We start from the raw sequence: 23,612 nt of genomic DNA, 5'->3' as shown, positions 1-23,612 counted from the left end.
CACATCCTTTGCCTCACATAATCACCATTTTGTTGTTGGTATTGTTATGTTGTTATGGTGAGAATATTATCTCTACTCATAGCAACTTAAAATACAATACACATTCTTAAAGGTCACCATGTTGTACAATCTTCAGAATATAACTGAGATTTCATCCTTTAAAAAAATTTTTTTAATATTCATTTATTTTTGAAAGAGAGAGAGAGGGTATTTTTTTTACCATTGTTCTTCTTTCCCAAGATTGCTTTGGCTACTCAAAGTCTTTTATGGCTCCATACACTTTTTAGGATTGCTCCATTTTTGTGTAAAATGTCACTGAAATTTTGATAGTGATTGCATTGCCTCTATGGATAACCTTGAACAGTGTGAATATTTTAACATTTAATATTCATTTATTTTTGAAAGAGAGAGAGAGAGTATTTTTTTACCTCTGTTCTTTCCCAAGATTGATTCGGCTACTCAAGGTCTTTTGTGGTTCCATACACTTTTTAGGATTGTTCCATTTTTGTATAAAATGTCACTAAAATTTTGATAGTGATTGCATTGCCTCTATGGATAACCTTGAGCAGTATGAATATTTTAAGAATGTTAATACTTGTGATCCATAACATGGTTTATCTTTTTTTAATTTGTGTCTTTATTTTTTCATGTGTGTCTTTAATTATTTCATCACTGTCTTATAGTTTTTGAGTGTATAGATCTTTCACTCTTGTGGCTAAATTTATTCCTAAGTGTTTTATTGTTTTCATGCTATTGTGAATTTCTTTTTCAGATATTCTGTTGTTAGTGTTTAAAACTGCAATTGGGGGTGCCTGAATGAAAGGAAAGCATCGGAGGAAAGCAAGAGCCTAAGGTAGTGACAACTTCTCATTGGCTGAATTGTGGTATCATTGGCTGATCTTGTTGAAGGGCAAGGAAAAATTCTTACTGTTGGAGTAAAGTAAGCTTCTTATTGAGAATGCAAGATACACATCTTGTTGGGGTCTGCAATTGATGAAAAGTGGTAGGACGTATGAGCTCCCCATTCTGGCCTCCCAACTCTATTTTAAATGAAGTTTCTTTCATTCATTTTCACAAACCAATATGGAAGATTTCCTAGCACAAATCACTACATTCACCCAAGAAAACCATAGGCCATCCTTAAAATACTTATTAATTTTGAAAAGTTTCTGATTAGATTTCTTTAAAATGTTATCTAACTATAAATCCTGATATTTTTAAGAGTGAAATTTTCTTTAATATAATGTGCAAACAATTGAGGAAATATGGTAATTGATAGTTGATAAATTCAGTGATAAGTACATAAACATTAGTTTATTTTCTCTAATATATGTTTAATATTTTTTATAACAAAAAGTTTCAGGGGTGCCTGGGTGGCGCAGTCGGTTAAGCATCCGACTTCAGCCAGGTCACGATCTCGCGGTCCGTGAGTTCGAGCCCCGCGTCAGGCTCTGGGCTGATGGCTCGGAGCCTGGAGCCTGTTTCCGATTCTGTGTCTCCCTCTCTCTCTGCCCCTCCCCCGTTCATGCTCTGTCTCTCTCTGTCCCAAAAGTAAATAAACGTTGAAAAAAAAAAAAAAGTTTCAGTACATTAAGTAATACTGAAGACTATTTTTACTCCTTACTCTAAATGGTAAAAAATTGATCACCATGTTTGGGCACAAACTTTCTCTCTAAGGAAATATTAAATGTATTTTTCAGCTTTTGTTCTACTTCTTCTTCATTCAGGACCTTAAACTCTACCAAATCCATATTGTCCTTATAATTGAATTTCCTATAGGTAAGGGTGCAGCCCACTAAACAGTGAACCCCTTCAGATGTCTGCAAGGAACAGAATGACTTGCTTGTAAACACAGATGTTGGAGATGTCTGAAGGTATGTATTCACAGACTCAAAATCTTCAATTGTTCGAGGTTCAAGAGTAAAGGAGTATATTTTTCGGTATTTATTTTTTTCCAGGAGATCAGAATTAAGAAATTCTTCATTTGCAATGTACTGCTGTCTTCTGATTTGGTCCAGGTACCAGATTCCTCTCTCTTCTGTCAAGCGGAAGATGCAAGGCACTTGAGGCTGATCCTTTCCAGAAATTAACTCCAGAGGCTGCCACATCTGGTAAGAACGTCCAAATCCAGCATCCACTATGTAATTCTTACCCTCAGTAGTCACCTTCAGCAGGAGATGAATCATAGCATTACTATATTTGTTGGCTGCAGTACTGTACACATAACCCCCCAACATTGTGGTCTCATAACCAATTGTGGTCAGAACCCAGTACAGAAGATGATTGACCTGGAGACACCATCCACCACGGTTCCTCCACACAACTTGCTCAAAAATGGCCTTCAAGCCCAATTCCATGGTTTCCCCACAATGGATGTTAAGGTTCTCAAAGGGAATGGCTCGGATCTGGTGCTGAAGAATGTCAGTTAATGTTTCCAAGTCCAATTTGTTCCTAGAATTCTTATAACCAATTCTTTCAAAATATGCTTCAATGTCCATGATCCCCTAAGGGAAAGACAACAAAATAGAAACAAATATATTTCTTTTCCATTTGAATTTCTTTTATTAGTTTAATTATAACATATTTTTAATATGTAAATACAATCAGTGGTTATAAAGATCCATAATCATAAGTCTTTAGTGCTTTTATTGTATAAAATACTTTGATGAATACAAATTCACCTAGTAGACTTAGTAACCCTGTAGGAAAACTATCATTTCATTCACATTTTGAACATGAAAAATTGGAAATTCAGAATAAGTGAGGAGCGAAATTATAAACAGCTTACATGTGGTTTTCTTCATGATGAACAAAGCAAGGTTTGAATCAGTATCAAAACAGGATTTACAAATAATTCCTAATATAAACAGGAGAATTATTAAAGAAGTCCATTTTGTTCATGGTGCCTGACCCACTCACTTTCCCCTTTAGATAAAACCATAGTCAAAGTTTCCCACTCAAAGATTTACATTCATTTGTGCACTGATTTATTAATTCATTTAATATAGTTTCTGAATACCTACTATGTATTTTCTACTGATCTGCTGCTTGCTTGCCCACAGAAATCTTACATTTTAGTAGGGATTGGGCTGACATAAATAGTAAATTAAATAAACCAATAAAATATTCAGTTTCTTAGATTATAAGTGCTTTGTGGAAAACTAAAGCAAAGAAAGAATACACATTGTTCACTGAGAGAACTTTAATTTCAAATAAAGTCATCAAAGAAAGTTTCATTGTGATCTTAAGGATGTGAGAAAATGAACCATGTCCACATTGTGTGGACCACTTAGGCAGAAGAAACAGCAAAAAAAGTACACTTGCCTAGAATGTTCAGAGAACATGTAGAAAGCTAGTGATTGAAGCAGAGTGAAAGGGAATGTGGATTGAAGTGAGATCAGACAAGTGACATAGGTCTATAAACCATATCAGCCTTTTGGCCTTTAGTCTGAAGTGCAAAATCACTGTGAGAAGGACAGTAGGGGAAGGTTTCAGTTCAGCAAAGTATACCATAATCATTTTGATATTTCTGGCTATTTTATGAAGAATAAGTTGTACATATTCAGCTGAACATTTAACCTAAGAAAGACCAATTTAAAGTACAAAGGCTCTAGACCAGTGCTTTGCTCATGGATGGCATGTTATCCAAGTCGGGTCAGTGAGACTCTACTGAAGGAATTTTTCTGAAACCTAAGCAGATATATTCTGCAGGGCTAAACACTGGTAGGATATTTTCTCAAAGCTACAAGGAAAACTTGCTGAAAAATAATATCAACAAAGAATTTATGGAGTTGAGAAAAGAAAAGCAGGAGAAAAGACAAGAAAGACATGAATAAAATCTTAAATTATCTCTTGACTTTCCGCTAAGGTGAGCTAAAAAAAAAAGCCTTATTTTGTTAAATCTCATGTAGAAAAGTTTTCTGTCCCCTGCTAGTGAAGAGCCCCAATCCCATGTAAGACACTACTTGTAACAGTGGTGCCTTACCATTGTTAATATAACATGGCCTGAAGTGACATGAAACAAAAGGCCCTGTCCCTAAGCTAGTGGTGATAAGCTATATGTTTCTATTGTCCTTATTGTCATTTCTTTTGTATTTTTTTCTCTTTCTTCAACTCTTCTTTCCATTTTGTTATTGTTTCAAATTTCTGCATTCTTGGTGTCTGCAACTTTATTTTCTCCAAATAATTTCATTTCTTCTCATCTTAATTTGCATTGGTATCTTTTATCAACATGTACAAAAGCTCTAAAACTATCACTCAGAAACAGAGAACAACTGTAATTTAGCCAGACCATCCCAAACCTTTCCTTATTTCTATATCCAGAAGCAGTGTTGAGTAAGGACAGGTAATGTGGAACAAAGGATATATGGTTTAGATATGCTTTATCTTGAAATTAGTCAATAGTTTTAAACTACTGAGACTCAAATTGCAATAATTTTATACAGATATCAAGGCAAACCCTTTTTGCAACGTGGCACAACCTGAGATGTCATGGTACAAAGGCTTTAAGTTTAATAGTCATAAGTTTAGTATTTCTCTTTTCTCTCCTCATATCATTTCTTTCAGATTCTTTTATTTCTCTTGTTTTTGACTCAGCTAGCACTCCCTTTCTCTGTTCTTGATATCTGAAATATTGTTTTATTTAAATCTATTAGATCCATTACATTTCTTGTCATCTCAAAAGCATCTTTTCCCAACAAGCTGTAATACTCTACCATGTAGGCACAGAGGAACAACTGGTATTTAGCCAGACCACCTCATACCCTCTCTGGCACCTAACCAATAATCTAAATGTATATATAAGGAACAGAGGTGAAGGTTAATTGAAAGGGAATCAAGTAGTTTATAGATTGGCCATTTGATTCTTGGTCCGACCATTATTACTTCTAGGAAATTATTTTATATAATTTTTGAATTGTCATAGTTTGTTTTCAAGTGTTTTGTTTTCCTTTTTCCCCTCTTTCTCTTTATACTCTTTTTAAGATATAATTTTTTTGAGAGAGAGAGAGAGGATGAAAGTAAGAGGCAGAGAGAGAGAGAGTCCCAAAAGGGGCAGAGAGAGAGTGAGAGAAGCAGGGTTCATACAAAGTGGGGCTTATCTTTTACCTGAAGCATGGGTTGCATTCTACCTGAAATGGGGCTTGTGTTCACCTCAATCAGGGCTTGAGCTCAATCGGACTCATCAACTGTGAGATCATGACCAGAGCTGAAGTCTGATGCTTAACGACTGAGCCACTCAGGCGCCCTTAAGATAGAATTTTAAATTAGAATTTAGTAACTGTATGTCCACTAAAAAAAATTAGTTTCTATTAGGAGTCTCAATGCAAACATGTTGTAACTAAAAAAATACTTGAGTATTTTGTGACTAAACATAAGAAATTGTGTGTAACTAAAGTGATTCAAAGCAAAATGCTGGGAAAGCATTTCACTGGGAAATAGTGAATATTTCTACTGGGAAAGTAAAAAGTAGTTGGAAGGGAAATATCGCATTGGAAACGCTATTAGCTTTATAAGTTGATTTGTAGCATCTCTGTAAAGTGATATACCCTTTGCTTCCAGCTTAAAGATAAATGTAAAACTCAAAGAAGACAAAATGAACATACTTATAGAGTGCTGAGAAGTTTCATAAAGGTACTTAATATCTTAGGCAAATTAGAAAGAGAATGATTTTTAGTTTCCATTCAGAATACTTAGAAATTTCTTATTTCTGGCCTTAACTCTAGAAATAATAGATAAGATAGTAAAATATATATTGTGATTTCCCTTGCAAACAAAAAAGTAGTTTGGTGGACAGTGAATTATTTTTTAAAAATCCCTAAAAATGCAAAACAGAAAAGAAAGGACTAAAAAGTGAATATCTGAATTATGTAGGAGACACTGTAGAAAGTATAGCCACAGGAAATGACAGCAGCACTGATGGAATTTTAGTCATGGACATTGTGGAAGCCAGAGGAGGCTCAGAAGCAACAAGATGATTGTCATGGGATCAGCAAGGAAGAGTAAAACATGTTTCATGCCCCTGATTACTACAAGATTTACCAAACACAGAAACACCAGTATGTAATGGTAGTACCTGGTCTTCCTTTAGGTGTAAAGTATATTTGGGGATACTGGCACAGAAAAATAAGGTAATGTTTTTAATGTATGGTGTCACCAGAAAAGAACTGCTTATATACAGAAGATTGGACACCCAACTATCTTCTGTCATAATTCATTTCCACTGAAAAGATTGAAGAGTCAAGTCCCACCCCAACCAGACATCTCCCCAGTCATATTAAAGAAACAAAGAAGGAGGGGAGCCTGGATGGATCAGTTGGTTAAATGTCTGACTCTTGATTTCAGCTCAGGTCATGATCTCATGGTTCATGTGTTTGAGACCTGCATTGGGCTAGACACTGACAGTGTAGAGCCTGCTTGAGATTCTCTCTCCCTCTCTCGCTCTCTTTCTCTCTGCCTTTCCCCCCCACACACTCCATCTCTAAATAAATAAACTTAAAAAAAAAAAAGAAACCAAGGGGGAGCCAGAGCCTCACATACATGAATATAATAAAAAAGCAGAATGCAAATATACTGAGATTGGGATAAGAAGAAAAGGACATACTATGTAAAATACAAAGAAAGACCACCAACTCAAGAAAAATATAAACTGAACAATGGAAATATTTTTTTCACAAGTACTTGGAATAGAACATTTAAAATGGACTTATAAAATAAAGCCAAAAGATGAGGTGCTAAAATAATACAGTATTATGGAACAAAAGATTTCAGGCCTTAGGAAACTAATGAAAAACAAAAACAAAGCTAACACATAATCAATTATAAACAGAAAAGAACAATATAGATACAGCATGATTTCAAATTTCTTAAGTAGAAGAAAAACTTGATACTCAGATTACTATGAGTTAATAAAAAGATAAAGCCATTAAACAAGGAAAAGCTAGTAGAAAAAGTAGTCAAAGATGATTCAATGTAAAGATAATTGGTGTTTCTGAAGAAAACTCAAAAATCATAATAGAAAGAGTGGGGCGCCTGGGTGGCTCAGTCTGTTAAGTTACCGACCCTTAATTTTGGCTCAGGTCATGATCTCCCAGTGCTGTAAGCACAGAGCCTGTTTGAGATTCTGTCTCTCTCCCTCTCTCTTTGCCCCTCCGCTGCTTGTGCTCTCTCTCTGTCTCAAAAGTAAACTTTTAACAAATAGAGAAAGAGATGACATATTCCTGAAATGAAGCAAAAAAAAAATAGATTTATAACACAAGAAAAACAAGATTTGGGAAAAGTCTGATTTAACGTATTCAGCACTGGAATATATTCTGATTAAATTGTTGAATATTCAAAATTTAACTATTCAAGCATCAGGCAGAGAAAGAAAACAATTTATAAGGCAGAAAAATAAGACTGGCATCAGAATACTTCACAGAATTATCCAAATGTGAAGTAATTGAATTATGCTTACAAAGTACTGAATGGAAGTGTGACCCTCAGATGATTATGTTAGTTTTTAATTTAATCATGAAGGCAACATAAAGACAATCTCAAACATGAAAAAAAAAACTTGAGAAATAAAACAATGACAAGCTACCTTGACAAAATATTAACTCTACAGTGGTTAGTGAAGATGTAAATCAAAATGAGAAAAAAATAAGGGAGAGGCCAAAATAAAGGAGTGCTGCGCAGAATTGACTCCCTTTACTATAGAATAAAGAGTAGAAAATTTATGAGAATTATAGCTGAAGTAATTTAAAAACATTAAAAAATGTGACTCAATGAAACCCTTTAAACCTATTGGCCTCCAACACAGGTACAAAGGGATGAAGAACAGAGCATGTTTAGTGTATGTACCTAGACAGGCACATGGGATTTGTGAGGATTCAGAACTAAGGACAGTGTGGGGAGAATACTGCCTGTAAGCCACTCAAATCACCTCAGATCTCTTTTACCATTTGGCTGTGCTTGGCCTAGCTTTGTGGTTTTTTTTAAATGTATTTAAATTCAAGTTAGTAGTATTGGTTTCAGGAGCAGAACCCAAGGATTCATCACTCACGTATAACACCCAGCTGCTCATCCCACCAAGTGCCCTCCTTAACGCCCGTCACCCATTTAGTCCACCCCCCACACCCATCTGCCTTCCAGTAACCCTGTTTGTATTTAAGAGTCTGTTACGGTTTGCCTCCCTTTCTGTTTTTATCTTATTTTTCCTTCTCTTCCCCTATGTTTTCTGTTATGTTTCTTAAATTCCACATGAGTGAAATCATATATTTTTCCTTATCTGACTGACTTATTTTGCTTAGCATAATACACTCTAGTTCAATCCATGTTGTTGCAAATGGCAAGATTTCATTCTTTGTGATCACCAAGTAGTATTCCATTGTATATATACACCACATTTTTTAATCCATTCATCAGTCGATGAACATTTGGGCTATTGTTGATAGCACTGCTATAAACGGAGTACCTGTGTCCCTTAAAATCATCATTTTTGTATCCTTTGGATAAATACTTAGTAGTGCAATTGCTGGGTCATAGGGTAATTCTATTTTTAATTTTTTGAAGAACCTCCATACTATTTTCCATGGTGGCTGTACCAGTTTTCATTACCACCAACAGTGCAAAAATGTTTCCCTTTCTCCACATACTTGCCAATATCTGTTGTTTCCTGAATTTTAAATTTTAGCTATTCTGACAGGTATGAGGTGGTATAACTTTTGCATTCTTATGCATAAGGACCTGCACCCTAGACCTTCTTTGGAGAATTCCTTGAGGGCTTCTAGATCTGCTTTGCCTCTCTCTCTCTGGAAAGCTGAAAATGACAGGCTTCTAGGGCTGCCCTCGGTCAGTGACTTACTGGTGGGAGGTTTTGAAAACCCAGGTGCTTGCCTTGTGTCTGGACAAACTTATAGTTCTCACTGAAGCTGAAACTTCGTTTCTCTCAGAAGAACTTCCTTAATATGTCACTTGCACATGGGTCCTTGTCTCAGTGTCTGATTATGGGAAACTGACTTAAGTCGCATTGATGGTTATTTTGGAGAGCTGTATGAAAGAAGGTAAGATATACAGAATGAGGCCAACACTAAAGGGCCTTGAATATCAGATAAAAGACACTTGTTTTTTTCTGTAGATAAAATGGATGGTTTTTTTTGAATGATCAATATTAAGTGGTTGAATGGACTGCTGTGATTTATCCTTAAGTGACTTATCCTTAAGTGACATGTTACTTCAATTACAATTTACCATTTTGAATGTACACCTGGAGAGAAGGTTGGTATGTAGAATTTGCTGTCTAGTTTCCAGTCTCTAGAATCTCTGTATTTTACATGTGCATCAGTGGTTTTAATTTTTTTTTGTTAAGGAAACCCTTATTGTCTCCTAAAAGGAAGTTACAAGCAAGAGCCTTAACAAAAAATTTAAATAGATTTATCCAGGGAGAGACCTCATAGGGTGGTTCCCTACCACTCAAGACAATGAGTAGCACAAATAAATTATTGATTCAGATGGAATCGTTTGTAACTACTGTCTAAAGTGAGATGAACCAAAGGGACCCACACCAAGACACATTGTAACTAACATGTCAACAGTTGAAGTTAAAGAGAAAATCTCAAAAGCAGGAAGAGAAAAAAAAGCTAGTTATGTACAAGAGAACCTCAATAAGACTAGCAGATTTTTCAGTAGAAACTTTTTTTCTATTTTTCAGTAGAAACTTTGTAGGCCAGAAAGAACGGCCCAATATATTCAAATGTCTGGTAGAGTTATGACTTAGAATTGAAGGAGAGATAAGAATGTACTCAGACAAGTAAAAGTTAAAGGAGTTCATCAATACCCAACAAGCCTTGCAAGCAATGTTAAGAAAACTTCCTTAAGCAAAAAAGAAAAAGCCGTATCTAAATAAGAAAATTATGAAAGAAAAAATTTCCCTGATAAACATATAGTAAAGATAGTGGATCAGACATTTATATAGTTAGTATATAATCTAAAAAACAAAAGTAACAAAATCACCCAGAGTCACAATAATTAGTAAAATCAAATAATCACAAAATTAAATAATAATAATAACAACAATAAAATAATACCATGTAAAATAACATCAAAAACATAAAATGTGGGGGGTAGTAAAAGTGTACTTTTAGGATGCAGTTCAACTTAAGTGACCCTCAACTTAAAATAGTCTGCTATGTACATAGGATGTTACATATAAACCTCAAGGTAACCACAAATCAAATGTCTATACACAAGAGAAATAAGAAATAAAAGTAAACAACGCTAGGCAAAGCCACAAACTTATTAGAAAAGATATCAAGAGGAAAAGAAAAGAACAAAGAAATAGAAAAACAAACAGAAAACAACAAAAAAAGGCTATAAGCACATACTTATCAATAACTACTTTAAATGTAAAAGAACAGAATGCTCCAATTAAAATACACAGATTGGCTGAATGAATAAAAATAACAAGACACAGACATATGCTGCATACAAGAGACTCACTTGATTTAAAAAAAACACACACACAATAGCCAAATTATGGAAAGAGCCTAAATGTCCATCAACTGATGAATGGATAAAGAAATTGTGGTTTATATACACAATGGAGTACTACATGGCAATGAGAAAGAACGAAATATGGCCCTTTATAACAACGTGGATGGAACTGGAGAGTGTGATAAGTGAAATAAGCCACACAGAGAAAGACAGATACCATATGTTTTCACTCTTATGTGGATCCTGAGAAACTTAACAGAAACCCATGGAGGAGGGGAAGGAAAAAAAAAAAGAGGTTAGAGTGGAGGGAGCCAAAGTATAAGAGACTCTTAAAAACAGAACAAACTGGGGTGCCTGGGTGGCGCAGTTGGTTAAGCGTCCGATTTCAGCCAGGTCACGATCTCGCGGTCCATGAGTTCGAGCCCCGCGTCAGGCTCTGGGCTGATGGCTCGGAGCCTGGAGTCTGTTTCCGATTCTGTGTCTCCCTCTCTCTCTGCCCCTCCCCCGTTCATGCTCTGTCTCTCTCTGTCCCAAAAAAAAATAAACGTTGAAAAAAAAAGATTAAAAAAAAAACACAACAGAACAAACTGAGGGTTGATGGAGGGTGGGAGGGTGGGTGATGGGTATTGAGGAGGGCACCTTTTGGGATGAGCACTGGGTGCTGTATGGAAACCAATTTGACAATAAATTTCATATATTGAAAAAAAATAAAATAAAAATAAAATAAAATAAAACACACACACAAAAAGACTGAAAGTAATGGGACATAAAAAGATATTTTGTGAATGGAAACAGAAAGAAAGCTGGGGTAGCAATCCGTATATGAGACAAAATAGACATTAAAGCAAAGATTGTGATAAGACCAGAAAAAGGCATTACATAACAATAAAGGGATCAACAAAACAAGTGGATATAACGCTTACATATATAACACTGTTAGGTGCACATGACATAGCAGCACCTAAATACATAAAGCAATACTAACATACAGAAAGTGAGAAACTGACAGTAATAGGATAATAGATTTTAACATTCCACTAACATCAATAAATAGATCATCCAGAGAGAAAATCAATAAGAAATGCCACCTTAAATGACCTATTAGACCAGAAAACTTAATAGATACTGATAGTAACAAGAGATGAAGAAAGGCATTATACCACAGTTTAGAGGTTTAGCCATCAAGAAGATCTAACAATTGTAAATATTTATGCCCCCAACTTGGAAAAACCCAAACAAAAAATCAATTAACAAACATAAACTCCTTGGTAACAATGCCATAATGGTAGAAGACTTTTTAAAACAAAAATATTTATGCTTAAGAGAGAGAGTGCTCACACACACATGAGTGGGGAAGGGGCAGAAAGAGCAGGGGGCAGAGGATCCAAAGTGTGCTCTGTGCTGACAGCAGAGACCTGTATGCGGAACTTGCACTCATGAACTGTGAGATCATGACCTGAGTCAAAATCAGATGCTCAACTGAATGAGCCACCCAGGTGCCCCAGGAGGAGACTGTAATATGCTGATTACAGCAAGGGACAAATAATGTAAGCAGAAAATGAACAATGAAACAAAGGCTTTGAATGGCACCCTGGATGAGATGGACTTAACAGATATATTCAGAATATTTAATCCTAAAACAGCAAAATACACATTCTTCCCGAGTGCACCTGGAACATTCTTCAGAATAGATCACATATAGGATCAGAAATCAGGCCTCAACAGGTATAAAAAGATCAAGATCAAACCATGCATATTTTCATATCACAATGTTATGAAACTTGAAGCCAACAACAAGAAAAAATTTGGAAAGTCCTCAAATACATGGAGGTTAAAGAACATCCTACTAAAGAATAAATGGGTTAGCCAGGAGATTAAAGAAGAAATTTTTAAAAATACATGGAGACAAATGAAAAGGAAAACATGACAGTCCATACCCTTTGGGATGCAGTCCTAAGGGGAAAGTACATTGAACTCTGGTTTATCTCAAGTAACAACAAAAAAGTCCCAAATATACAGCCTAACCTTACAACTAAAAGAGCTAGAAAAGGAACAGCAAATAAAGCCTAAAGCCAACAGAAAAGGGAAATAATAAAGATTTGAGCAGAAATAAACAATATAGAAACAACAACAAAAAAAGAACAAATAAATGAATCCAAGACCTGGTTCTTTGAAAGAATTGACAAATTTGACAATCCCCTAGCTAGACTTATCAAAAAGAAAAGAGAAAGACTCAGACAAAATCACAAATGAAAGAGGAGAGATCACAATCAACACCACAGAAATAATTATAAGAGAACACTATGAAAAATCATATGCCAACAAACTAGGCAATTTGGAAGAAATGGACAAATTCCTAGAAATGCACAAACAACCAAAACTGAAACAGGAAGAAATATAAAATTTAAATGGACTCCTAACCAGCAAAGAAATTGAATCAAAATTCTCCAACAAACAAGTGTCTTGGCAAGATGTCTTCCCAGAGGAATTCTACCAGACTTTTAAAGAAAAGTTAATACCTATTCTCAAACTGTTCCAAAAGCTAGAAATAGAAGGAAAACTTCCAAACTCATTCTCTGAAGCCAGCATTACCTTGATTCTAAAACCAAACAAGGACTCCACTGAAAAGAATTACAGACAAACATCCTGGTCTTTTGCATCTGAAACTAGATGCAAAAATTCTCAGCAAGATACTAGCAAAATGAACTCAACAGTACATTAAAGAATGATCGACTGGCACTTATTCCTGGGCTTCAGGGTTGGTGTATCACATTGACTGATTTGTGAGTATGTAACCAACCTTGCAGCTGAGAAAATTGGACAGTGACATGCAGAAAAATGAAACTGGACCACTTTCTTACATCATACACAAAAATGAACTCAAAATGGATGAAAGACCTAAATATGAGACAGGAAACCATCAAAATCCTACAAGAGAAAACATGCAGCAATCTCTTTGACCTCAACCTCAGCAACTTCTCACTAGACATGACTCTGGAACCTGGGAAATAAAACACAAAAGTGAACTATTGAGACCTCATCAAGATGAAAACTCCTGCACAACAAAGGAAACAATCAACAGAACTAAAAGACAACCAATGGAATGGGAGAAGATATTTGCAAATGACATATCGGATAAAGGATTAGTACCCAATATCTATAAAGAATTTATCAAACTAAACACCCAAAAACACAAATAATCCACTAAACAAATGGGAGGAAGACATGAATAGACACCTTTCCATGCAAGACCTACAGATGGCCAACAACACATGAAAAATGCTCAACATCACTTATCAGGGAAATACAAATCAAAACTACAATGAGATACTACCTCACACCTGTCAGAATGACTAAAATTAACAACTCAGGAAACAAAAGACGTTGGTGAGGATGCAGAGAAAGGGGAACTCTTTTGCACTGTTGGTGGGAATGTAAACTGGCCCATCTGCTCTGGAAAACAGTGTGGAAGTTCCTCAAAAAATTAAAACTAGAACTACCCTGTGACCCAGCAAATGCATTACAAGGTATTTATCCAAAGGATACAAAAATGCTGATTCAAAGGGGCACATGCAGTCCAATGTTTATAGTAATGCTATCAATAATAGCCAAATTATGGGTAAGAGCCCAAATGTCCATCTACTGATGAATGGCTAGAGATGTAGTATATATATATATATAAAGGAATATTACTTGGCGATGAAAAAGAATGAAATTTTGTCATTTGCTGCAACATGTAGGGAACTAGAGTATATTATGCTACATGATATACTTCAGTCAGAGAAAGAAATATCATATGATTTCACTCATGTGGAATTTAAGAAACAAAACACATGAACAAAGGGAAGGAAAGGAAAAATAAGGAAAAAACAGAGAGGGAAGCAAACCATAAGTGGCTCTTAAATGTAGAGAACTGAGGGTTGCTGGAAGAGAGATTGGTGGGAGGGTGAGCTAAATGGGTGATGGGCATTAAGGAGGGCACTTGGGATGAGCACTGGGTGTTATATAGAAGTAATGAATCACTGGGTTCTACTCCTGAAGCCAAGACTTCACTGTATGTTAACTAACTTGCATTTAAATAAATAAAAAAATATAGATAGCACATATCATCAAAAACAGCAGAATACATATTTTTTTCAAGTGCACATGGAACATTCTCAAAGATAGATTACATTTTAGGCTACAAACAATAATTAATTTAAGAAGACTGAAATCATATCAACCTTCTTTTCAGACCACAACAGTTTGAAATTAGAAGTCAATTACAAGGAGAAAACTGGAAAAAGCACATACCCGTGAGACTAAACAATATGATACTAAACAACCAATAGGTCAACAAAGAAATCAGAGGAAATCAAAATATAACTCAAAACAAATGAAAATGGAAACACTATGGCTCAAAACCTCTGGGATGCAGCAAAAATAGTTCCAAAAGGGAAATTTACAGCAATGTGGGCCTATCCCAAGAAATAAACAAAAATACTGAAATAGTCAAACCTTATACCTGAAGTAACTAGAAAAAGAACAAAGTCTAAAGTTAGTACAAGGAAGGAAATAATAAAGATCAGAGTAAAAATAAATAGAGACTAAAAAAAACATAAACAAAGATTTGTGAAACTAAGAGTTGGTTCTTTGAAAAGATAAAAAAAATTGACAAACCTTTAGCCAGACATCTCAAGAAAAAAGAAAGACCCAAATAAGTAAAATCAGAAATGGGAGAGAAGTTATAACTGATAATGCAGAAATACAAAGAATAATGATAGACTATGTGAAAAATTACAATTACCTGCCAACAAATGGGACAATCTGGAAAAAATGGATAAATGTCTAGAAACTATCTTCCAAGACAGAATTAGGAAGAAACAGAAGATCTGAATAGACATTACTATTAATGAAATTGAATCAATAATAAAAAACAAAAACAAACAAATCAACCAACCAAACACCAAACAACTCCAAACAAAAGCCCACGTGTCTTAAAAGATAAATTCTACCAAACATTTAAAGAAGAGTTAATACCTATCTTGGTGAAAATATTTCAAAATAATTAAGAGAAATGCTTCCAAAATCATTTAAGAAGGCCAATATTACACTCATACCCAAACCACAGAAAGACATCACACACACACACACACACACACACACACACAATTTCAGGCCAATATTCCTGATGAACACAAATGCAAAAATCCTAAAAAATTTAGCAAACCAAATTCAACAATATATTAAAAGGATCGTACACCATGATCAAATGGGATTTATTCTAGAGATGCAACAACATTCACAAATGAACAACAGTAATACATCATATTAGCAAAAAGAAGGGTTAAAAAATATGGTCATTCTTAATAGATACAGAAAAAAGCATTTTATAAAATTCAATATATCATTTATGGTAAAACCTCTCAACAGAGTGGGTATGGAAGAAACATACTTCAACATAATAAAGGCTATAATATGCAAAACAACAGCCAACATCATAATCAACAGTGAAAAGATGAAAGTTTTTCCTCTAAGATCAAGAATAAGATGAATGCCCACTATTGCCACTATTATTCAACATAGTATTGGAAGTTCTAGCCACAACATTAGAAAAGAAAAGAAAGAAAAAATCAAAGTGGAAATAACAAGTAAAATTATCACTATTTGCAGAAAACATGATACTTTATATAGAAAACTCTAAAGATTCCACCTAAAAAACTATTAGAAGTAATAAATGAAATCAGTAAAGTTGTAGGATGCCAAATTAATACACATACACCTGTGGCAATTCAGTCAGGTCTTGGACATAAGTAACTGATAAGAGGTTAATATACAAAATATGTAAAGAACTCACAAGCTCATTATCAAGAACAAATGAACAAACAATCCAATTAGAAAATGTGCAGAGGACCTGAATATGAATAGACATTTTTCCAAAGAAGACATAAGGATCATCAACAGATGCATGAAAACACTCAATATCACTAGTCATCAGGGAAATGTAGATAAAAACAATGAGATTTCACCTCACACCTGTTAGAATGGCTAAAATCAAAACCACAAGAAAGACTAAGTGTTGCCAAGGAAATAGGAAAAAGAAACCTCATGCACCATTGGTCAGAATGCAAGCTGGTGAAGCCACTGTGAAAAGCAGTGAGGTTTTGAGGTTTCTCAAAGAATTTAAAATAGAATTACCATGTGGTCCAGTAATTCCACTACTAGGTATTTACCCAAAGAAAACAGAAACACTAACTGAAAAGATATATGCACTCTTATGTTTCCAACAACATTGTTTAAAATAACCACATGCAAAAAAAATGATACTGGACTGCCTTCTTACACCACATACAAAAATAAACTCAAAATGACTTAAATGTGAGACCCCAGACTATGAAACTGATACAAGAAAGCATACACAGCTCTTAGACATTGGTTTGCACATGTTTTTTTAGATCTGTCTTTTTAGGCATGGACAACAAAAGCAAAAATAAATAAGTGGGACTACATCAGACTAAAAAGCTTTCAACAGGAAAGAAACCTACCAACAAAGCTAAAATGCAACCTACTGAATAGGAGAAGATACTTACAAAAGATATAATTGATAAGGGGTTAAAATACAAAATATAAAATTAACTCAAAAGATATGAAAAACAAACAATCCAGTTAAAAAATAGGCAGAGGACCTCACCAACTTAATTTTACCTATTCTGACAGGTATGAAGCAATGTCTCATTGTGGTTTTGATTTGTATTTCCCTGATGATGAGTGATGAGCATTTTTCATGTGTTGTTGGCCATCTGTAGGTCTTGTATGGAAGAGTGTCTATTCATGGGTCTTCCTCCCATTTGTTTAGTCGATTATTTGGGGGGGGGGTGTTTAGTTTGATAAATTCTTTATAGATTTTGGACACTAACCCTTTATCTGATATGTCATTTGCATATCTTCTCTCATTCCATTGGTTGTCTTTAGTTTTGTTGATTGTTTCCATTGCTGTGCAGAAGCTTTTTATCTTGATGAAGTCCCAGTAGTTGATTTTTGCTTTTGCTTCCCTTGCCTCTGGAGAAAGGGGAACACTCTTAACTGTTGGTGGGAATGAAAACTGGTGCAGCCACTCTGGAAAACAGTATGGATTTTCCTCAAAAAAGTTAAAAAAAGAACTACCCTTGGGGTGCCTGAGTAGCTCAGTTGGTTAAGCTTCCAACTTTGGCCCAGGTCATGATCTCATTGTTCATGAGTTCGAGCCCTGTGTCTGGCTCTGTGCTGACAGCCAAGATCCTGGAGCCTGCTTCAGATTCTGTGTCTCCCTTTCTCTCTGTCCCTCCCCAACTCTCACTCTGTCTCTGTCTCTCAAAAATAAACATTAAAAAAAAAAAACAGAACTACAACCCAGCAATTGCACTAAGTTTTTACCCAAAAGATATAAAATAACTGACTCAAAGGGGCTTATGCACCCCAAAATTTATAGCGGCATTATCAACAACAGTATATTATGGAAAAGCCCAAATGTCCATTGACTGATAAATGGATACAGAAGTTGTGGCACATATACAAACACACACATACACACACACTAGAATATTTCTCAGCCGCCAAAAAGAATTAAATCTTGCCATTTGCAATGAGACAGAAGAGCTAGAGTGTATTATGCTAAGTAAAATAAACCAGTTATAGAAATACACATACCACATGATTTCACTCATATGTATAATTTAAGGAACAAAACAGATGAACATAGGAGAAGTGGAAAAAAGAGGTAGAGGGCAGCAAATTAACTGTAGAGAACAAACTGAGCACTGATGGAGAGAGATGAGAGGGGGATGGGATAAATGGGTGATGGGTATTAAGGATGGCGCTTGCTGTGATGAGCACTAGGTGTTATAGGTAAGTAGTGAGCCAATGAATTCTTAAAACCAATTTGCCATGTTAACTAACTAGAGTTTAACTAAAAACTTGAAATAAAAAAATAGGCAGAGCACCTGAAGACATGTTTCCAAAGAAGACATACAGATGGCCAACAGGTACATGAAAGGATGCTTAGCATCACTAATCACCAGGGAAATAGAAATCAAAACCTCAATGATACATCTATCACCTCACACTGTTGGAATGGCTAGTATCAAAAAAGAAATAGCAAGTGTTTGGGTGACTGGCTGACTCAGTCAGTAGAACATATGACTTTTGATCTTGGGATCATGAATTGAAGCCCCACATTGGGCAAGGAGCTTACTTAAAAAGAAAAAAACACAAATAGCAAATATATGTGAGGATGTGGAGAATAGAGAATCCTTGTGTGCTGTTGGTGGGAATTTAAATTGGTACATTCACTATGGAAGACAGTATGATGGTTCCTCAAAAAATTAATAATAGAACTACCATGCAACCCAGCGATTTGATTTCTAGGTATTTAACTTATGAAAATGAAACATTAATTCAAAAAAATATATACCCCCTAAGTTCATTGCAGGATTACTTCCAATAGTCAAAATATAGAAGGAATCTAAGTGTTCATTGATAGAGGAATGGATCAAGAAGATATGGTAAGTATATATAATGGAATACCACTAAGCCATTTACAAATCTTGCCATTTGTAACAACATGGACAGACCTACAGGGTATTATGCTAAGTGAAATGAGTCAGAGAGAGAAAGACAACTACTGTATACTTTCACTTATATGTGTAATCTATAAAACAAAACAAACAAGAGAAACAGACTCATAGATACAAGGCTAATCTGCTGGTTTCTCAGAGAGGAGAAGTGTGGAGGGATGGGCTAAAGAGAAGGGGATTAAAATACCAACTTTCAGTTATAAAATAAGACATGGGAATACAATATACAATGTAGGGAATATGGTTAATAATATGCAATGATTTTACAGTGACGGATAGTGAAGTTATTGGTGATAACTTCACAATGTATATAAATACTGGATCATTATGTTTTATTCCTAAAACATATAAAATTCGACATCAATTACTTCAGTAAAAAAGAAAATAATAAAAATAAAAACTCCTCAGGTAAATTCAAAGTGCAAAGTTGAATTCTCACTCTTCCCCTACTAGCTACATAACTTCAGAAAAACCTCTTGTCACCCTGTGCCTCAGAGTATTCCCATAAATTAGAATTACAAGATGACAGTTTGATATTACTTTACTAAGCTGTAGACAGGACAACATGGCTTATTACATGGAAAAGAACTACAACAGTTTTGTTGTGGGCTGAATGTTTGCACCTCTCCAATATGATAGTATTAAGAAATAGAGGGAGCCTTGGAAGAAAACTAGGGTTTGAAGTTGGAAGCTTCATGAATGAGATTTGTGCCTTTAGAAGTCACAAGACACTTTGCTTTCTTCCTACCTCATTTTTGTCTTGAAAGATAGACCAAGAAATCAGTCCTCTGGACTGAGGAAGTAGAGTCCTACAGCAAGGGGAAGTAGGATGTCAATACACACATAAACTGTACAAATCAGAAGTGTACTTCCAAGTCTCCAGAACTCTAACAAAGAGTTGCTTAAGCAAAACACTTCATTCCTTTTTATGAATTAGTAATATTCCATAGTATAAATAGATGATTTTTGTTTACTTCTTCATTCCTCGATGAGAATTTGGGTTGTGTCCACTTTTAGCTATTATGAATAGTACAACTATGAACATTTGTGTTCAAGTACATTTTTCAGTATCTGTTCTCAAGTCTTTTGGATAGGTAGCTAGGAATAGAAATGCTGAGTTGAACAAAATAATTTTAAGGAGTCCTCCTGAATAACTTTTCTTTCTATGTGCTTTTTTCTTTTCCTCCTCCCTTCCCTTCCTTTCCTTTCCCTTCCCATCTTATCCATCCCATCTTATTTTGGCTCTGAGGCCCACCCCAACGACACTACAACCCAGCCCACTCCCAGAGGCAAGTGACCAACCCAATAATGTTCCAGATGGAAAAGGAGAAGTTCCAGGCAAGCTATGTCCACAGACCATCCTTGAACTGTGCACTGAAAAGCCCCACCCAAGAGAAGCAGTTGGTATGGCTAAAGACAGTTGGAATCAGCCCCAGGAAGCAGGAAGTTCTGAGAGTTTTGTTTTATTTTGTTTTTGCCCTCCTCAGGAGAAGCAGAAATTCAGATCTGAAGGTAAAATCTGCCTATGTTTAAAGTTGGCTCTGAACTTTTTAAGCCTATAAAGGAAAAAAAAATAGGTCTCTGAACAAGATGCAGCTAAATAGTTGACAGCTAACTTCCTTTGGATTGGGAGAGGATGGGGTCAGCTGTTTTGTGACTGAGAAACTGAAATGAGAGCCCTGGGGAAGGGAAAGAGCAATTTATTTAAAAAGTGCCAACGGGCATGCTGTTGTGAGAATCATGGCAGAACATGGGAGCAATGTCCAGGGTGGAGAGCCCATTGGACCCCTTCCTCCTGGGGTTGTCTGCCTCAGCAGGTTCCTCTCTCCTATGGAATTCTGTACATCTGTGCTCAGGGAGTGGCATCCTCCATCTGCCAACAGTGAAGGAGTTGATACTTGTCAGTTATGGCTCCTGGCACCCTCCCCACTAAGCCTCTTTTCAGTACGATAAAACTTGTGGGAATTCCTTTAAACATTGCAGACAGTGCAACCCAGCCTCCCTGGGCATTTGAGATTATTAGAGAATTTCTGATCAGCTAATGCAGGAGAAACAGGAAATATGGACTTGCTGCCTGCAGGACTAACTGGGCCCTTTGGGACACAGCCAGTTGGGGACAGAGGAGGTGGACACCACTGCTTCAATTATCCAAGAGGGAAATTCAGCTCCCTGAAACACTCATTATACACATTAGCTGTCTTTTAACACACTTCTCTAATCCACACAATCCTTTTAAGTAAGTTCTCTTATTACTTCCATTTTACTGATGAACAAACTGACTTTTAGAGATGTAGAGTGACCTAAGTCCTCATAGCTAAGATGTGGTGTGGCTTTGACCATAACCCAGACGGTTTGAATCAAGGGCCTGTGACCTTATATGCTGTATAGTAGTTATAGCATAAGAATGTAAAGTATGTGTTAGCCAAACTTCCTGAACCACCTTGGGACCTAAAATTCAGGCAAATGTAGTATCTAGTCCTCTGGACTCAACATTTAAGGTAGGAATAAGCCCCAATTTCAAAGCACAGACAAGTCACTTACCGAGTTCCACTAGGACTCTCAACCAGGAAGCAGGCTGCCTGCCTTCTGTCCTCCCACTTCCAGCACCAGTACAGGAAGTGCCCTCCCTGGCCTTGCAAACTGCTCCGCCCTCAAAGCTGAGTTAGAATCACCTAGAGATCTCTGGGAAATGTAGTTGTGCTTGTGCACCTCTGATTCAAATCTATTCATTGAAAGAGTGGAGAGCTGTATTATCTGATGAGCCCTGGCCAAAAGCTGTGAGGGGTAGGTATTACATTGTATTTAACACAGTTCCTGCCTTTACAGAGCCCAAAGCCAGATGTCCTATGTGTAATGTGGAAGGTGAGGGTTTTGATGGGGTCCAGGAAAAGTAGAGAAGGCAGAAGAGGGGTGTTTTAAATCCTCAGGTTTTGACACCCTTTCTTCATCAAGTTCTGTGAGACCCCTCAGTTTCTATTTTTCTTTCTCCCATTCTCCATCTTCAGTCCCATTTGCCACTGCACCCAAAGCCACTGTGTAGTGTGTCTGAAATGTGTCCACATATGTGGTATGAGTGTGACATATGTAATGCGGTTTGTTTTCTGCTTGTGTTTTAAGTTTACCTTAATGGTATAGGTCTATAACTTTTGCTCTTTCCCATGCATTTCCCTCTACACTATCTTTTAAAGCCTATCTGCATGACCCAGTTGTTCCCTTGTGCTCTCTCTTTGATACTAATGGTCTAGTTCATGTAACTGGTGTCATGCTGCACAAAATTGGGACTCTTTACCTGAGGTTTTCTCTTGTCCTATCCTGAGCAGGCTAGATGGACCTAGATGGGTGCAATTTAATGTACCTCGGACCATCACTCAGCACAGCATGATGGGAACAAGAAGATAAATACCCTTGTGTTCTACCCACTTGGATGGCATTACTCTGAGGCATGGACAACACTGTCTCCCAGTGTTCTCCAGTGGGATTAAGCTCTCTTTGTCCATAGAGGCAACCTATCATAATGTATCCTTTATTTATTCTCACACTGCCCCTGCCTCAGTTTCCCACTCCTGCATTGGTGCTTCCTTAAATCACCACCCAAATAAGCTACTTGAATGCAAATTTACATCTCAGGGTCCAGTTTTAGAAGAAACCAACCTAAGACCATTTAGCTGACTAGACCAACTGGTGACGGACACTTGGGTTGCCTCCAACTCTTCATTACTACAAACACTGCTATGATGAGTACTTTTCCTGTAGATGGACATGAGAACTTTGCTTGGATATACATCAGCAATGAAATGTGCTGGGGACAGGACATATGTGTACTTAATTTCACTGATAATTATCATCCTTCTGAGTAGAAAAATTCCCATTTCCCTCATATCATGATTGACACTTTATGTTAGCAGCATTCAGATGTCTGCTGATTGTATATGCCTAAGGTGATAGGTTAGTGTTGCTTTAATTTACACATCAAAATTACTAGTGGGTTTCAGAAGTTTTTCATATTCCTATTGACCCTTCAAAGTTTTCTGTTTATGAATTAAATGCAAGGTATTGACGAAGCACTTCTTTGCTGTAGTAGCTGGGACACAGCAGAGATGGGGAATGGATTGCAGAACAAATCTTGCTATAAAAGCATTGCAGGGGAAGAATATAATCCCAGAATGCAGGTTTGGGGCTGTTTTGCCACAAAGTATGGGAGAGGAATGTTCACTGGAGAATGGCTATTGCCTCCTTGATTCTCTAAAAGGCAGCCTATGGAATAGGAGAAGATATTTGCAAATGACATATCTGATAAAGGGTTAGTATCCAAAATCTATAAAGAACATATCAAACTCAACATCCAACAAATAACCCAGTTAAGAAATGGACAGAGGACATGAATAGACACTTTTCCAAAGAAGACATCCAGATGGCTAAGAAACACATGAAAATCACTCATCAACAGGGAAATACAATCAAAACCATAATGAGATAACACCTCACACCTGTCAGAATGGCTCAAAATAACAACACAATAAATGACAAGTGGTAGCGAGGATGCAGAGATGC

The 23,612-nt window shown here is 36.2% G+C and overlaps 1 protein-coding gene across 1 annotated transcript; it reads right to left on the bottom strand.

Moving 5' to 3' along the window:
- Positions 1-1,522: 1,522 nt before the first annotated feature.
- LOC122472729 (arylamine N-acetyltransferase 1) lies at positions 1,523-21,674 on the bottom strand. Its single transcript, XM_043562520.1, has 2 exons — positions 21,603-21,674; positions 1,523-2,504 (listed from the first exon to the last, which is right to left on the bottom strand). Exon 2 carries the CDS (start codon positions 2,496-2,498, stop codon positions 1,626-1,628), a length of 873 nt encoding a protein of 290 aa, XP_043418455.1. The 5' UTR covers positions 2,499-2,504; positions 21,603-21,674; the 3' UTR covers positions 1,523-1,625.
- Positions 21,675-23,612: the final 1,938 nt, after the last annotated feature.

This window comes from Prionailurus bengalensis, chromosome B1 (genome assembly GCF_016509475.1).
Source record: "Prionailurus bengalensis isolate Pbe53 chromosome B1, Fcat_Pben_1.1_paternal_pri, whole genome shotgun sequence".
Lineage (NCBI taxonomy): Eukaryota > Metazoa > Chordata > Mammalia > Carnivora > Felidae > Prionailurus > Prionailurus bengalensis.
The sequence above is the reverse complement of the archived record's forward strand: the minus strand, read 5'-3'. Positions and strand labels throughout refer to the sequence as shown.

Bases quoted from the DNA above. Each gene is read 5' to 3' on its own strand.
- LOC122472729 (XM_043562520.1), bottom strand. From the start codon at position 2,498: ATGGACATTGAAGCATATTTTGAAAGAATTGGTTATAAGAATTCTAGG.